This window comes from Colletes latitarsis, chromosome 10 (assembly GCF_051014445.1).
Source record: "Colletes latitarsis isolate SP2378_abdomen chromosome 10, iyColLati1, whole genome shotgun sequence".
Lineage (NCBI taxonomy): Eukaryota > Metazoa > Arthropoda > Insecta > Hymenoptera > Colletidae > Colletes > Colletes latitarsis.
In genome coordinates this window covers 16,666,249-16,684,406 of record NC_135143.1, presented here as the reverse complement: position 1 = coordinate 16,684,406, position 18,158 = coordinate 16,666,249, and the positions used below count along the sequence as shown (strand labels likewise).

At 46.6% G+C, this 18,158-nt stretch overlaps 1 protein-coding gene across 3 annotated transcripts in view; it reads left to right on the top strand.

Moving 5' to 3' along the window:
- The window catches only part of LOC143346085 (uncharacterized), a 64,998-nt gene extending 46,851 nt beyond the window's left edge, over positions 1 to 18,147 (top strand). For 2 of the 3 annotated variants that reach the window (XM_076773841.1, XM_076773840.1), the window contains exons 2-9: positions 7,807 to 7,896; positions 11,346 to 12,868; positions 12,958 to 13,223; positions 13,375 to 13,648; positions 15,026 to 15,477; positions 15,961 to 16,258; positions 16,581 to 16,706; positions 17,172 to 18,147. In XM_076773841.1, the coding sequence (XP_076629956.1) occupies positions 7,815 to 7,896; positions 11,346 to 12,868; positions 12,958 to 13,223; positions 13,375 to 13,648; positions 15,026 to 15,477; positions 15,961 to 16,258; positions 16,581 to 16,706; positions 17,172 to 17,330 (3,180 nt within the window). In that variant the 5' untranslated portion in view covers positions 7,807 to 7,814 and the 3' untranslated portion in view covers positions 17,331 to 18,147. The remainder of the gene's footprint in view (positions 1 to 7,806; positions 7,897 to 11,345; positions 12,869 to 12,957; positions 13,224 to 13,374; positions 13,649 to 15,025; positions 15,478 to 15,960; positions 16,259 to 16,580; positions 16,707 to 17,171) is intronic. The other variant, XM_076773842.1, reaches the window with a different exon arrangement.
- The last annotated feature ends 11 nt before the right edge of the window (positions 18,148 to 18,158 follow it).

The following is an 18,158-nucleotide window of genomic DNA, read 5'->3' as shown; positions in this document are numbered from 1 at the left end:
AGGCCACCGATCGGAACACTATTCGAGGCATGTAGGGTAGAGCAGTAGTTTCTTTCTCGCCGCTGGACGCTTAACGGTCGCGGTCCAGGCCGATCGACCGTGTATCCTTGAGGTATCTCCGAGCGACCAGCGCTAGGACGATCGACCATTTTATTTTTCTACCTGCGTCCTCTTACCATGCCCAGAATTTCGCGAGTTCATCGACCTTGAACCAAATTCTAGGACATCGACTTCGAAGGAAGCATAGTACTCCATAATTCCACGTGACATAATTATGTCTAAGATAGATAGGTTTGTAACATTGCTTGATTACAACTATGACATCACTATGTTGAGTCCAAAATAGGTCTCCATTAAATCTTATTCTTCATCTATTTTGAGTCATTGCTTGACTACAACTGTGTCAGGACTATGTTGAGTATAAACTAGGCCTCCAGTAAATCTTATTCTTAGTCTATTTTGGGTTTTGCTCGATTACGACTGTGACTATATTGAGTGTACAATAGTCTTGCATTAAATCTTATTATTCTTGATCTATTTTGGGCCCACAATTGAGTCCAAGTCAACGCCCAGTTGTGTCTGCGTTACAGCAGTATTGGGCCCCCATTGATGCGTGTAGAACGACCATGATAGACCCGGTGTGGATCGCTGCTAGGCTTGTGTTAATTCTCAGTTATGGCTGTTTAACGTCTACGACGACCGCAGTTTAGGTCTGGGTTAGGTCGCGAAAACCGTCCGCCGGATATGTTCCGCGTGCTCGCGGTCAACCGAGTTCTCGTTCCTCGTTGCCCTGAAATATGTGTCAGTTTTTGCGGACGCTCGTGCGCCATGCGGGAGACGAGTAACACGAGACCACGGCCCAGTTCCTCAGCAACCGCGAGGGACACGCACGCACCTCTATTCCTCGCTTGTTTCTCTTCGTCCGCAGCTTCGCCTCGATCGTTTTGCTTTTCCTCTTTACACGCCATTCCGTTCGCCTCTTTTCCTCCTCGGAGATTCTTGCGCACATTGAGACGTCACGCGTTGCTACTCCCGGGCGCAATTGCTCCCAAAACTATAGAAGCTACGCTGCAATGGCGGACGAAGACATTCGGTCGAGGGAAAACGTGTGGGATCGATAGAATTTCCATAAAATCTATTTAGTCTTACGAGGATTCTCTCTTTGCTCTACGTGCATCGCGAAATTGCGTGACATTCGCGAAATATCAACGTCGTAAACTGCTTGGATAGGAATACGGAGACGAACGTGCTCCCATAAAAATTCAAATTTCATTCTACCGCGTGTCCTTACGGAAAAATGAAAACTCGATGATATTCCAAGTATGTATGTCAATGTTAAGTATAACATCGATAACTTTTTATTTAATATATCGTTGGATATATAATGTACAAGAAAAAGAAATTCTCGAAGTAATCTCAACCCCGAAAATCGTAGTAAGGAAGCGTGCTTTGCTCGGGACACCCGGTATGTGCTTGTCGGGTTACGTAAGAAGCTCGATGGAAGCCAGTTCCGTGTCTGAAAGCTTTCGTTTTCGATTGATAAGCGCGCCAAAGAAAAATTGAAATCGAAATTCCGCCGTGAAAGCGCCTGGCGGGGACGTGCTCTATGGAAGGCACGGGTGAAAGGAAAGAAAAGGTAGGAGGTCGCTGAAAGGTTAACGTGCGTTCCTATCCTCGGAAACAAGAACAATATCGATGCTCGCGATTGTGTTTCGAGTCCCTCCCCTTTCGTTTACATGATTCACCTGTTGTCGGAAACTTTCTATCCACAAGATACGTATAGTTATATGCCTTCGGATATGTTACCAAAGAATCCTTCCTCTGATGGAAACAGACTTGGAAAATTGCTTCCTAGACGCAGCGTCTCAGACTTCTCACAAGTTGTCAGAAATTAGGTCTCGTTGTTCAATTACTTTTTAATAAAAGAATATTCCTCCACCTCCAAGATTCAATTTGTATTTTTCGAATACTTTTGATTTCTCCACCATCTGGTGACCTAGATGGTCCCAACAACATCAGTCGCTTGAAACAATTAAGAAATCGTTTCTCATCCCCTTGTGGAGATTTGAATTGACCAAATGGGTGACTCTAATGCAACGCAAGGGCTGTTTCCTTCCTCAAACCAAATTATGAAACGAAAGAAGCCATGGATCTCAGGTTACACCACTTGTGCCAAGTTCGAAATCGGTGTCTGACAGATTGCAGTCTTCCCTCGTAGTCACTTACACCCTACATCGATCATCCATAATCTATCAACGATTGAAAGACACAGCGGAGGCAACCGAGGGTCGTTCAGTCTCGGAACGAATCACTTCGCCGGGCAAACTCGCCTGCAGCCCCGACTTCCGGATACGAAATTGCTGTTTGCGTACCACTCCGGAGCGCTAGGATGATCGTGTCCCCTCCGGTAGTGGCTTCCAGTGGCGCGGCTCCGCCGCTAAGTGGAAGGAAGAGGTGGCTCGCGTGCATTTTCTCCTGCAAACAGGAACCATCCTCGGGACGGAACCGATGCTCGGAGGCCCCTTGGTCGCGTGACCTCGCGTACTTGGAGGCGTTACCGAGTCAGCTCGGATCGGGCAACGTGATTGCAAGGTTCGGTACGCGGCCACCCACGCGCGAGCCTCGCGATCAGCGGCAGTAAATTATCGGGGTGGGCTCATCGTAACGTTGTCTCGTAATTCTACCCCGATCGGCGCGAACGCTCACGGCCTGGTTCGCGATTGATAATTGTGGATTGCGCCTCGCTGTTTTCGGACCACGTGTAATTTTTCCGATTGGCAGTCGCGTCCGGAACACGGTGATCGAAAGGCTGTGATTCGCTCGGTTGCTCGGTTATGGCACTTTGACGTGTGTTCCAATCGTTGGAGATAAGTGGGTGGCGATTGTTGACTAGGTGAATTGTTGGTTAGCTGGATGGGTGTGTAAGTGGACAGGTAGATGGATGGATAGGTGGACAGGTGGATAGATGGATAGGTGGATAAGTATACAGGTGTATATGAGGATAGGTGGATAAGCATACGAGTCTACACGAGGATAGGTGGGTAGATTAATCGATAGATAGATCGATAGAGTGTACAGGACATTATGCAATTGACAAGCAGGTGAGACAGCGGGAGAAAGATCGCTGGAAACTTTGTGTCGCCGAATTCTGGTCCCGCATTCCGGGTTATTGAAGCAGACTATCAGGCTTTCTGGGTCGTTTTTTTGGGCAATTTGTCGCGTTGGCACCGATTTCCGAGCAAGGAAATCCCGTAGATGTTTCGCACGGTTTTTGTTCGGCCGGACGGTTTTTATCGAGCCCCGTATTTCAACGAGAGACAGGAGATGCTGGCTGCTCGCGACGGAACGAAGTAAAGCCGATATCCGATTCCCGACCCTGTTCCCCGGGACGATAAAAGTGTCATCACTGTGACAGCGAATCCTTTGGTCCCCCGACGGGACGAGGAATCGATTCTTCGAGTCCTTTCACATCCCTTCCGCTGCTGCGAGCCGGATTCAATAGAAGCTGTCAGGTGGCTGGATATAACAGTTGATGTTTAGCATTCTTGGGTACAATGGTCGACATTCTAAGAGAATATTCTTTGATTAATTCTGGATAGAAAATGTGGACCAAAGGGAAGAATGCACAATGTCTATCAGAGGTTCGGAAACTCTACTTCGAAGAGGCTTAAGTTGACTGGCCACCAAATTCTACTACTGAGTTCTAGGATCAAATACATAAGGCCTGACTACCTATTCAAACAAGATTGTACAAAGTTCAGGGGTTTCTTGAATTGTTACATAACAATTATTCGGTAATGTGAATAACAATACCTTCGTGGAAGTAGTACCAATAGATTGATGAGGATCTCCCGATTAAAACGAATACAAACACGACATAGTTCGGACCATTTGAAATTTCACTTTTTTCGAATCGATTTTCAAAAATTTGGGACTATGTGAAATTAAAAGTTGCCCGAATGGGGTCGTGTTTGGACTCATTTTCATCGAGGGAACCTCAGTAATACACCCGTAACAATTTCACGAAGATACAATGACAAAAATTTCTACTCTTCACTAGTAAATGAAGTCCTATATAATAGAACTCTCACGAAAACCGAAGATGATATCAATCGTATCAGTTGTCAAATCGTTCAATGGTTTGACTAGCCCGGAAAAAAATCGTTTCAGTTATCCGGGTAGTTCCTTCTACTACAGCCTTTTAATGAATTTGATCTCTTTCTCTGTAAGCTTCTGTCTTCGATATCCTCGAAACACCGGTGCAAAATGTTGGTGTGTGGCGTTCTGCGTCTTGCGCGGCCGTTTCGCGAAACACGCGGAAAAAGGAACAGCTGTCTGCGATAAAGCGCCAGAGTCTAGCGGCTAAACGATATCTCGCGGTTTTACTGCCGTTGCGTTTCTTTTATTTGCATAATAGTCGCTGATGACCCGTCGTAAAAGCGATGCTCGCCGTTTACGCGAGCCCCCTTTCTCCTCTCTTCGGTTTTCGTTTCACCTTTCCTTATCCTCTCTATTCTTCCGTTCTGGCGAGCGCGCCATCGCTCATCCATTCATACGAGTCTTTTTTTCTCCCTCCTCATCGACGGGATCGACGTTTCCAATAGAAAGTTGACGATTTTTAATCGGCAACCCCGAGGCCCGCCGGGCACGCGTAATGTTTGGTATTTATCACGCTCGTACGCTGCCCCTTCAATAACGGAACGATATTTAAAGCGAGCACAGCAAATCGTATCGGTGTTATTCCGTTGGCGTTCGTTTTATGACGCCTATTCCGTTCTCAACGACCTGTTTTCCCTCATCGGAATCGAATTCAGGATCCAATTTTCTCTTCGTCTTTCAGTCGACGCGAAGAACAATCTCCGTGGAAGCCATACTTTGCAATAAGAACATCCATAAGCCTTGTTTGGAATATTCTTGTGCATAAATTTTATCCTTCCAATGCTTTGACGTTAAGATGCATTATTGGATCGTTAGACTATAATAAATCTAGCGATGCCCCGAAGGCACCACTACATCTAATGAGAAATTACCAACTTTCTTTGCTGCGCACGGAAGGGAAGAGTGGAGACTGACGTCTTTGCAAACTTTCAAACGTTTGGATTTCGTAGAGTTCAGGTCCAAAGATGTGTACGATCCGTCGATATTTAGGGTGATGAACTAGTTCGGCACGAAATTGGCAGACACGTTGGCAGACACCAGCCCAGGACGCGTTGACCCCAGTTTACCAGCCAGTGGGTTAATAATTCTCGAACGAACGGGGCACGTTGGTATTCATTACCTCGACGCCGACTTAATTAAAAGTCTACAGGCTCCACCTTCCAAGAGACGAAGAGATTCAAAGATAGCCACGAGCTCTGCTGCGAGCTAGAAGTACTGACCTCTCGACGGCGCGATATTACGCCGCATTGAATTCAGGTTACCGCGCCAGGGGGACTCATAAGAGGCGGGCGTAAAAATTGTGAATCCCGTGAAAGGTTTCTAGTACAAAAGCACGGCTGAACGGTCCAGTGCGATCGCACATTTCATTAAACCGTTACGGTGTGACGAGCTCCTCGGCCGGGACGCCGGAACAAAGTCACAAATTTACGCCAGTCGGCTCAATTTTCACCTTAACGCGTCTGTCTGGACCTGAAATCGCGAACCTGACCGTCCAAACGATGATGTTGAGGTCCAAGGTTAAGACTTGTCCTTTGAGTCCAGTTATTATAGTACTCGTTTCACCCCTTTTGGTATGCTCTGCTCACGGATCAGACTGTCGAGGAATTAATTAAATAGAACTGTCGTTTGAGAGGTGTTCGAACGTCGACGACGAGAGTGAAAGTGCCTCGGAACGATTTGGTCGTTGGAATGAAAAGCATCGTCGGTTCTCGAGCCATAAGTGGCTAGGTACGGTCCGTCGGTTGATATTCTCCTTTATATCTCGCTGTTCATTCTTCGATCCGGAAAAAGCAAGGAGATATGTGGGTCACAACACCGAGATCGACTTATAAAGAGGCTCGGACCGTGCAATAAGTCAACTGCATTCAGGTCTTGTCCCCCCTGTCTTTGGTCGGACTGCTTTACATCCGTCTTCCTTCGACGTTCTGCCGAAAGTCGAGGGAAATCGGTTCGCCGGGTTCCGAGAAACGCTCGGCGTACCTTAAATGACTTATGGTTAACCTTGATACCTTCGGGTGACACGGAATTAAACGGTTAACGACGATACCTGATCGATCCGCTTTCCAATAATAGTTGCCGAGAAACCGAGCCTCGTTAAAAAGTCGGAGCAATTTATTTAGGGGGCACGGCGAGCCAAGTCTTATTTTAAGACAAGAGTCTTAAAAGCTGCCCAATGAATCCAAGTATTGACCAATCGTCGTGGATATATAGATAAGCGGTTGCTTTCTAATAAACGAACTTGCTCGGTGGCCTTGATTTTCGATAAAAATTCTGGTGAAATATGGCTTTTGCGTCTCCCTCTATTCAAAAGAAAATGGCCAATCCATCGTATCTGCTATTTGATACATGGTGAATGGCTTGTGGTTAACCTTACCGATTTAGGGTGACACGGAGTTAAACGGTCGCTAACAATATATGATCGATTCACTTTCCAATAATAATACCGCTGTACCTTCGTATCTGCTAATAAACACTCGGAAAACCGTACAATAGTACTCCAGTTTTAATTCCAAAATAATACTAGAGACTACAGATGCAAGGTTAGGCCCAGTCGACGACTGCATTTCGCAAAATAATCGCGATAAAAATGTTCAACCAGAATTTTGGTAACAAATTTTAACGATTTCAACCCGTCGAGCATTCGTGTATGTCTCCACGACGATTCGTAAAACGCCAGTAGATCGAACGAGTGAAAAACAAATATGGCGGCTGAAGAATCGAAAGTCCCGCCGCGCCGCCGCGACTGGGAAACTCACGGCGTTCGTTGATCGATTCAGGGATTTAATATCGAACGACAACGGTCTGCGATCGATTTCGCTTCATTTCTCCCGTCGAGAGGGAAAATGTGACCTCTGGTTCGTGCTTTGGCACGCCATCAAGGCACGTGAGGAACGTGGCCACATTAGGCATGCTTATTAGTAACAGAAGCCTGGGTAGCGCAACGAGGCAAGCGGGAGAGGCCTGTAAACGTATCTGCGCGCGCAGCCGCGCGTACCCGTGCATGGGGAATCACCGGGACCAGTCGTGGCGGCGCGGAAAAGGCGATAGAACGCGGGTCGTGCAACCCGTGCATCGCGCGACGAACAACTGGACGCACGCGTGCCTCCGCTGATGGGATTAGAAGAGTCTCGCTCGCGCGCAATTTGCATGATCCTCGATGATTAACCTTGGACGCGTAACAATGTCCCAGCGAACGATTACGGCGTCGATGCACGACAGTCGTACGAGGATTATATCGTTCCAGCGTTCGTGACACGAACCTCGATGGCCGCTCGACGAGCAAACCGATAACGCGATGAGATTGGTGAAATGGGGGACAAGGATCGACGATCCATCAACGTTTCTCAACCTTTTTTATGCTATCGTTGCACCCCTCTAACGGGAAAAATCTATTTCAGCAAAATTTTGATCTTAGACAATAACTACATAAGCTATAATTTAGTTTGCGAGGGACTGATTTTCAACAACGGTTTAAAAAGTGTCAAAAGGAATTGTTATTAGAATATTAACCCTGATCCTCTAAGGGGTGGCGGCCCAGTTCACGAAGGTCTTGTTTAGAAAAGCGAGCATGTCTGTGGAGAGTTGTAATTGTAGGCTGGATGTTGACACGCTCGAAGACTGCATTAATGGATACATTTCTGATTTCAGGGATCAGGATGCGGTGGATCGGTTACATGGCCACGATTCTCTGGTGGTCGGGCATCGCCAGGTCCCTCAGCACGGTGAATCGAGGTCACAGTCAGTAATACTCCTTTCGGTGATTCGAGCGCGCGTATTTCAATAACTAATGGCGTTTCTTTACCCACGTCGCATTCGTCGCGAAAATGGTCAATGAACTCTGCCTCTGGCTTTTTATCATTTGTTTCGACGCCGGAGGAAAATCTCAACGCAATGTCCTTTATTTGCCTACCTGGAATAGAATATATTTCGCAGGAATTCTTATCGACTTACTCTGTATAAATATAATTACGAACGTTCGCGCATTAAATCCTCCAATATTTATATTCCACTAAGAAAGTATTCGTACGTATATTAAACAAACTGTAAAATACAAATAGGTAAGTACATGTTTAAGAGACGTGTAAGACCTAAACTCTTCGGGTATATTAGGTTAACTCTGTATTCGAAAAGTCGTTAATTCGGCCATCGCTGCATGGCTGCGCCTGAAATTTGAAATATTCGAATCGCTCGATGCATCCAGTGCAGTAGGCCAACTAATCATGCATAAATCGAATAATCGCGGATAACGCGATCGACTTCCCGTTAGTCGATCGCGAGGGAACAACGAATTATTCGAAATCGGGCGTTATTTCTTCCTCGACGCTCGTTTATCGCATCAAATAACAGTTATTTGAGGATCCTGCGCCGAGCTCGCATTATTTATTATCACTTTCTATCGTTTCCTTCTTTTTTTTTCCTTTTTCGTCGTTCGTGGCAAAAAGGGGGCCAGTTCTGGTTTCATTACGGTTCGACCGTGTTTCGACCCTTCGTGAGCGTTTTCCCGCCTCTCCCTTTCTCCAAGCGTTTCTCTTTCTTCTTCGCCTCGCCCGGGAGGTTCCTCTTAAATGTGTAACGCCTAATTGGACGAGAGGAACTCGGTCAAGGTGCAGTCGGTCGTACGAGCGTGGGAAAAGAAAAGCGATCGAGGGTAGGGGTAGACGCGACTTTCTTTTCGTTTCGAGGAAGTCCTGGAAAGGAACAAGCTGGAAAACGCGCGCCTGCTTCTTGCTAACCCTTTCCAAATTGTTAAAAAGTCGGAGAAACAAAATTATTTGACAAAAAATCGAAGTATTTTACTAACGATGTACTTCGAAAATTTACGATCCATTTCTTCGACTAACTGCACCGTTAGCGGGAGGATAAAGAATTTAATGTAACCACTCTTCCAGCTTCATCGTGCACTTTGTACCTAATATTCCCCATTATGTGCCTGACCAGAAAAAAGAAAGATGTCTTCTTCCATGCAGCGAACGAGTCATCTTTTATTAACCGTTTTCTCTGCAGAAACGCGCGTGACACACTTGGCGTTGTCCATAAAGAAGATTATTCACGCATCTTCAACGACTTCAGAAAGATATCGTCGCTAAAGATGGGATGAATTTCGATGTATCGCGAATCGAACTCCATTTGAAGTTTCGCTTCATCGACTTTAAATACATCTCGTAAAAGGCGCGGCTACATTTATCGCTGTTGTAAAGCATTCGATCCATACAAGTTTGTTTTGAGCCTTGGAATTAACACGCGTAACAATTTAATAAAATAAAATATAAAATAAATACCGATACTTTAGACGTTTTTACTATGTGCCCTCAAAATTCATACAAGTGTTTTATAACGCTCTGTATAGTTAGAGACATAGATAACAGCGCTTGATTCCTAGAACACGTACAGCTCAACAAGTTCAATAAGATCCCCGAGGTAGTGGCGCGGGGGAGTGAAGTGGTGAGAATTAGATCGAGCGATTATCTGATACTTTTTAAACGAAGTTAAACTATGCAATTGTTATCTTCCTTGAAGTTTCTTCCAGAACATCTCCAAAAGCTCCAGTATTGGGTAACAATTACATTAGCAAACATCTTGAAACAATCCGAAACAGAGATACACAGATTTGGAATTTTATATCAAGATCGTGAAGGAAGAAAAGATTTAGATTTGATACAGAAAAAATGTAGTAGTTTGTATTTTGAATTATCCAAATGCTACTGAAGAAACCAGAATGCTACAACGAAGTCTGTTTTGTCGACGCAGGCGCGTGCCCCAAAAATTTTCAAAGCTGTTTTTCTTTAAAACCGAACCCCAAACGAAAAATTGTTATTCTACATTTTCGTTTCACTTTTTCATGTAGAATCACTATCGATTGCCAAATGCCCTGTATAAATTTTTATTCGTGTCATATTTACTTTATAATTCCAAAAAAAAACGTCTTAGCTCGTCTTATTCGTATCCTCCTCTTGTTAGCCATCTGTGACGTACTTTTTACGTTTTCCAGTGAACTTGACCCTCCATCCCTAATCACCAACCCCTTGGTTGGCCGCCCACCATCAACCCTATTGTTCCCGCGAAGACGAACGAACGTTACGGCCCGATAAAGTTTTTCTTTAATTAACGCCGGTGCCCTGCGACGCGATACGAGCATACTTCTAACGGAGAAAGCGAGATCGTGAAGTTGCAGACCGCGAACCGCAAGTAATTTACGTTGCCGTGGCCATACGGTGACTCGGTTAACGACCTGGCCCAGGCTTACGTGCTCCTTCCGTGCGACGATTGAGTTTCCTTTTTTACTCTTCCCGTGTGCGATTTTTCCTTTTTCTCTCGTTTCGCGCTGGCTAACCGACGATCCGGGCGCACACTTTCGCCGACCAGAGACCCGTGAGCCCCGCAGATTCGATCTGCGCGACGCTAATGACGTCCCAATTACCGGGCCGGCCCTGGACGGTCCGCTAATTAAGGAATTCGACCAAAATCCATTCGCGGTGGATCCGGACTACTGTCGAAAGTATCGATCGTCTTCGTTCGGTGCTCGGCGAACGATTATTTCTCGTTGTGTCCGCGACCTCGTCAGGTCCCAGGACGGTTCGCTGTTAATTACAGAGAGAATTACAACGAAGGCCCTTAAACGGCGGTTTATCACGCACCAGGCGACCGCGGATGTGGGTCAGCCGCGGAACCGTTCGACGTTGCAACAATTCATTGTCTGGGCGAAAATGTATGATCGCTGGAACGAATGCACAGCGTGCTTCAAAATTACACTAATTCAGAGAGCAGAGAAAATCTCTGATCTTTGGAGCAAGGTTGCCTCGAGTAGAAAAGGATCTTCGAAGTAGTAGCATAAATAAAATTAAACAATACCCTGTCGAGCCTCCAGGACAATCCTTGAATTTCATATTTTTTGGTCCAAATTATTTCACATTAACAAGACACTAGAGTTAACTAAAATCATGCTTCAAACCTCGAGTCAACCATCTCAAACTCTTAACAACCGTTCCAGATGCAAGTTTCCCAGCATATCAGGACATTTCTATCTACTAACCATCTAATTCAACCCCAGAATTGACTGAAATGACGCTTCAAACCTTGAATTAACCGCTTCAAACACCCCCCAAAAACCGTTTCACATCGATCCCGCGTCTTCTAAGAGTACCTCCAAGAAGTCCGATCCATGAAAGCGGTCTATCTGTCCTGCACAGGTTACAAGATCACCCCGAAACCCTGCAGAGTGCCGGGCGCGGAGTCGAAGGAAGGCACGTGCATGTTCGTCTGGGAGTGCATAAAGTCGGAGGGGACGCACGTGGGCGTGTGCGTGGACACGTTCATGTTCGGTAGCTGTTGCGTGCACAATTCGACGACGAACTCGATCGCCGCGCCCCATCAGCAGAACCACCACCAGCACGCGTCCTCCTCCGACCCGCTGAGACCGACCCTGGCGGAGGCTTTGGGCAACGAGGCCACCAGACCGACGCTGACGTCGCTGTCCAGCTTCCTAGTGACGGACACCAGTACAGCGAGGCCGAGTCACCGTCCATCCGAGACGTTGGACCCTTTCGGGGGGTCCAACAGACCTTACAAGCCGCTGTCGTCCGGTTCCGCCAGGCCACAACAGAAGAGGCCGCACTCGAAGCCGACCACCGACCACAAGGACAGGATCCAGACCTCGGCTGTGCCGAATTCGTCGAGCTTCTGGGAGAAGGGCTCCCAGAGCACGAAGAGACCCGGCGCCTCCGATTTGTGGGACAAGGGTAGTCAGAGTACGGGGAGACCTGGGACGTCTGATGTCTGGGAGAAGGGTAACCAAAGCAGTAAGAGACCAGGCACCTCTGTTCCCTGGGAAAAGGATATTCAGAGCACGAGGAGACCTGGAACGTCTGATGTCTGGGAGAAGAGTACTCAAAGCACTAAGAGACCTGATGTCTCTGATGTTTGGGAGAAGGACAACCAGAGTACGAAAAGACCGGATACTTCTGACGTCTGGGAGAAGGATAGCCAAAGCACTAAGAGACCAGGCACCTCTGTTGCCTGGGAGAAGGGTACCCAGAGCACCAAGAGCCCCGGTGCATTTGATGCGTGGGAGAAGGGTAGTCAAAGTACGAGGAAACCAGGAACGTCTGATGTCTGGGAGAAGGGTACTCAGACCACGAAGAAGCCAGATGCGTTTGATGTATGGGAGAAGGGTAACCAGAGTACGAAGAGACCCAGTACCTCTGATCTGTGGGACAAAGGTACCCAAAGCACGAAGAGACCAGGTTCCCTCGACGTTTGGGAGAAGGGTACTCAGAGTACGAAGAGACCAGGTTCCCAGAACACGAAGAGACCAGCACCCCAAAGTACAAAGAGACCTGGCACTACGATCTACTGGGAGAATAACGTTCAAAACACGAAGAGACCGAGTTATCACGACAGTCAGAGTCCCCAACAGAAGACCAGGCCCGACGATAGCCAACACACTGTCGTCAAGGAGAAGGACACCACCCACAATGGGTTCCAGAATCATCATCAGGGTTTCAAGGATAAAGTGGACACCGGTCACAACACGTTGGTGGTAAGACTGCCCGGGAAAGAGCATGCGTCAAGCGAGGACGAAGGGATCAGGCCTAACAGGCCGAGCAACCAAAGACCGTTCGAGTCGAGACCCGACGAGGGGAAGACCGAGGACGCTGATCTCAGTGGGCAGGAGTCGGTGCACCACCCAAGCGTTAATTCGCTCGAAGAAAACGTAAGGATCTTTTTTTATTGTAGGATTATAGGATCGGACGTTCTTTGAGAACGAGATTTAAAGGTGTTCGATGCTTCGCTTCTTGCCAGGAAACAGCCAAGGAACCTCATTCTAATCTGAACTTTATTCACACGGAGCGCCCACAGTGGGCGACGAAGCCAGTATCGCCGAAACCGACCACGGATTTCTCTAAACCGTACTTCTCGATCAAGACTACCACTTATCGGCCCGCCTCGATAAACGACCAAACGAACTCGAGGCCAAACTTCGTATCGAAACCCAGTAGTTCGTACACGTCCATGAAGACAACAACTACTACCAGGCCGACCTACTCCACTGGCCAGTCCGCCACCAGGTATTCGACTATGTCCTTACGTTCACTTACGATCTTACCTTTCGTCATCGGTGTCCTACTAATCGTAGAAACCATACGGGCATCTTGGTACTTATTGAAAGAAGGAAGGAAGATTTCCAGGCGACAGCTTCAAACTTTTCTTTCATTCTAGCGCAGCCGGATCCGTACCACAGACCTCTCACTGGCAAGTTACCACAGAGCCGGCGTTCGTCACGAAACAGAGGCCGTCTTCGTCCACGAAGCCAATGAGTTCCCTAGAAACCGCTAAACCGTCGAGCGGCAGCTCTTATTTCTGGTCGGAGAACAGCTGGACGCCGCCTAGGCCGTCCTTGAAACCGCACTGGACGGACAACCCTAGTCTCCTTCAGAACGGCCCTGAAGGATTCCCGCCGCGACCGAGTTTGAAGCCTACGGAACCGCAAGAAGTATGTCAGATGTTTCTTCGTATTAACCACCGCATTTAGACCAAACCTACATTCGTAATTATCCACTTAAGTACCTTTAATATTTTAACAACTGCTAAGTATGACAAGGTTATATTTGAAACCTACTCGATTCTCGATTTGTTGAATTTGCCTTTGGGCTCTTAGCGATGGAATTATTGTCACGTGACCCTCCTGGTCACAATATGGCGACGTTGACGCTGTCCACTTAAAATATTTAAAGTTATGTATAAAATTATCCGTTAGTTGTATCTTGCATTTACAAAATTAAACCATTAGAGTAACATGGCACGAACATTTTCTTCTGATTTGAGTAATAAATAGGAAATAATAACATTTTTATAGTTTGAGAGTATATTGAGAGTGAATACTGATAAAAATTAGTAGGGTGTGTGACCTGTTATTATTTTAATATGCACTGACTTTACTTTAATTTTTCTTTATTCTGATATCTTTGTTGCTTCCTCATTTTTCAAATAGCTCGATCACGCGGCTGCATTCACGCTTCGATAATAACGCTCGAAGAGAATATTCGGATCGTTCGTCGTTGCAAAATAGCTCCATGTACTTGCTAGGATCGAGGAATTCGTAATACCTCGGCCGTTGACCACAATCGCGACGAGCTTCTTCCCTATTCGAGAGCCAGTGAAACGCTTCTTCGAGGCATCTAATCTGCGAATCGGTAACCGTCCGCGGAACAACTTTATCGCGTTACATCCTCGATCGAGAAATCGATGCTCCGCAGTGTTATTAGATTCTATCAGTACGTAGAAGAAAAACACCGAGCCTCCGAAGAAATCCTGGGCCGGTTTTTGCCGCGGATATACTGTTAATCGTGACAAAGAACAGGCCCCAATGGGCCCCGGGTGCGATTACACAGCTCATTGAACACCACCGCGCTACAAAGTAGAAAGAGCGACCCGGGCAATTTAGAAAATTAATAAATCAGTGTGAAAGAAATAACAGTCCTGGAAGTATTGCAGACTGAAGAGGAAAAAACGGTCTCGAGTTAAGGGGAATGTGGTACCACCGAGTAAACAGAATGTGGGCATCGAGTAATTTTGCCTGACTATAATACTTGGTATTCGTTTCAATCTTACTCTCGAGCCGTGGTGGGCGATTTTAATATGATTTATACACATTTTCCTATTTATTTCGACAAAATTTTAATCGATTTCCCATTTAGTAGGGCTAGTGGTTGCCACGTGGCGCTGCTAGTCGCAACATGGCTGACGCCGTTCACCTGAAACATTTGAAGTCAAATATCATAGTTGCATTTGACTGTATCTTAAATGTATAAAATTATGCAATTAGACTACTATGGCACGAACATTTTCCATGCATTCTATTCCCCCACAGATTACGGAGTTTCACAAGCCCCTCGGTTCGGCGCACTACATAACGACATCCCACTTCGAGACGTCCGCGAGACCCAGACCCACCAAAAAGACCACCACATCGACTACCACCACGACGACAACCACTACTACCACGACCAGCACGACAACGACGACCACGACCACACCGAAACCGGACACCACCGTTTCCACCACCGAGACAACCGCGAAGACGGGCTCAGTGCTGACAGTGTCCGCGGCCGACGAGAGCAAAGGCACGCAGTGCGGCGTGCCGCCCCTGTTTCCGCGGCCGGAAACGAGGATCGTCGGCGGCAAGGACGCACCGTTCGGTCGATGGCCTTGGCAGGTGTCGGTTAGACGCACGTCGTTCTTCGGCTTCTCGAGCACCCATCGTTGCGGCGGAGCGGTGCTGAACGAGAACTGGATAGCGACGGCGGGACACTGCGTGGACGAGTGAGTACAGACAGAGAAGAAAGATGGATCCCTTAATTCTAATCTAACCGGTATGCTACTTTGGATCGAATTTCAAGTTTTACTGCAGGAGTAAGGTAAAATATATCGAAGACGTTTCAGAAAAATTCCCTTCTGCAATCAACGGATCCGTTAACCTTTTATACTAATCTATCAAGATCTTCCAGGAGTTCTAAGCTTCGAATCGTACTTGCAGTTTCCTAATGATACGTGATTCAAAGTACCGGATAGGATTAGACTAGTTCGACGAATCTAAAAACCAGATTCTCCCAAGGTGATTTACGTCACACCTTGGCTCCCTTGGTGATGACTTTTAATTAGCGCGGATACAGCCGCGATAGCGTATCGCGGCGCGTATCTTGGCCCCCGGTTCCGCCTCTTTCGATCCGCAATTACGTCTAATCCCGTAGCAACCGGACAGGATCAAGATGCCAGAAGGAGCTTGTCGTTGATCTCGTGTTCCAGCCTGCTGACTTCGCAGATCCGGATCAGGGTCGGCGAGTACGACTTCTCGTCGGTTCAGGAACGACTGCCGTACGTGGAGCGCGGCGTAGCGAAGAAGGTGGTGCACCCCAAGTACAATTTCTTCACGTACGAGTACGATCTGGCGCTGGTCAAGCTGGAGAGCTCGTTGACGTTCGCGCCCCACATCTCGCCCATTTGTCTCCCGGCCACGGACGATCTGCTGATCGGCGAGAACGCGACTGTCACCGGCTGGGGGAGGCTCAGCGAGGGTGGCACCTTGCCCTCGGTGCTGCAGGAGGTAAATCCTCGCGATGAATTACCGCTGACCAGGCTGCAGATGTCCTGGGTTAGGTGTACCTTGGGGTTTAAGGGTTCCTTGTCTGATCCTTCTACGAGCTGTTAATTTTTTGACCCTTTGAGAACAGCTTGCTCTGATCTAGAACCATCGCTTTTATAAGTTCAAGCGACAGTTGATTAACAAATTGCAAATTAATTACATTTTAACGCTTTGGGTAGCTCTGGATTTGAGCATATAGCTCTCTGAGTGGTTTGTGACCTGAAATTTAAACATGTAACATTTTAGAAGTTTAGATATCCCAATTACAATATCCCAATTACAGGTTTCCGTGCCTATAGTGAGTAACGATAGATGTAAGTCAATGTTCCTGAGGGCTGGTAGACACGAATTCATACCAGACATATTCCTGTGCGCCGGATACGAGACGGGAGGTCAAGATTCATGTCAGGTACGTCTAAAAATTAACACGAGTTAGAATGATGTAAGATTACTTCTAAAGGTTGTCACCTTTTAAAAATACAATAGTATAGTAGTAAGTGATCTATGATAGTCAATAATATGGGATGATAGTTGACAATCATATCCAACTCTGAATTATATTCCTCACTACAGTACTCCCGGTCTAAGCAGTCTATGACGATCAATAATGTTGAGATGATAATTGACTATCATATCCTATTTCCAGAGTTCTAATGTAATACTGCAACCCCCACTCATTTTTATTTTACCCTTTTCCAAAAGATGATAGTACCTAGTTATTTATACTTCTTAATAGCCTTCTGACAGAGAAAGACCTACTCAATACCTGGTACAAAGTCTGAATTTATTTATTCTGTCATTCAATAATTAGTATTGACTAGATTATAAGTTTAAAGCCTTAACTCTAACTCGATCGTCCTTTTGTTTTCCATAGGGAGACTCTGGCGGTCCTCTTCAGGTCAGAGGTAAGGATGGCCGCTACTTCCTGGCCGGGATCATATCCTGGGGAATCGGTTGCGCCGAGGCAAACTTGCCAGGCGTGTGCACGAGGATCTCGAAGTTCGTTCCTTGGATACTGAAGAACGTGACCTGAACCCGTTTCGTTCGCCACCGTATACAATACTCTGACAACGATAGAGATTATGCGAATCACTGCCAAATACGCAATAATTGCGGATCGATCCTCCCCGTGGCTCGAACGAATAGCTACCGCGGCGGGGGGCGCATTTTAAACGCACCTGTTGCTGACTTGATCCGAAGGAAGGGTGACAGAGGAGCTAGGAAACTGGAAGAGCACCCTCCTCGACGAACGATGAATAGAAAGCTTTCAAGAAGCTTTCGTCACGAAGACTGTCGCTGTGAAAGCGAAGCCAATCAAACTCTCCGATCAACGGAGAGTCGGAAATAGTTGTGAGACGATCGATAGCTTGTCCCAGCCTAACGATAATCGCGCGTTCGATGAAATTCCTACGCAGAACTGTATTTTTATATATATATATATATACATATATAAATATAAGATAATAATATATTCTCCCCCCCCCCCCTTGAACAAGTGAACGAGCGATCCTGTACATGAACGTGAAGAAAAGTGATCGACGAGTCGCTGGCTTGACATTGAAAGCACCGTGTATCTCCAACGTTTCGTCGAATCTAAGTAACGAAAGTACTCCAAAGTTTAGTGGCAGTTTCAGCAACAAGCCCCGCGTGCACATATATTCTACACTTGTATAGCGATGCCCTGTAAAATGCTAAGTTCTTGCCGATCGTTCTTTAACCGTGAACTAAATTAAAAAAGAAAAAGAAAAAAACAAAAAGACTCCTTCGCTTCCTTCGTATCTCTCCTTTATTTACAAACATACGGATTTGTACAGACATACATCGTGTACTTAAAGGTAGGTGTGTGCGAACTAGGAATGAT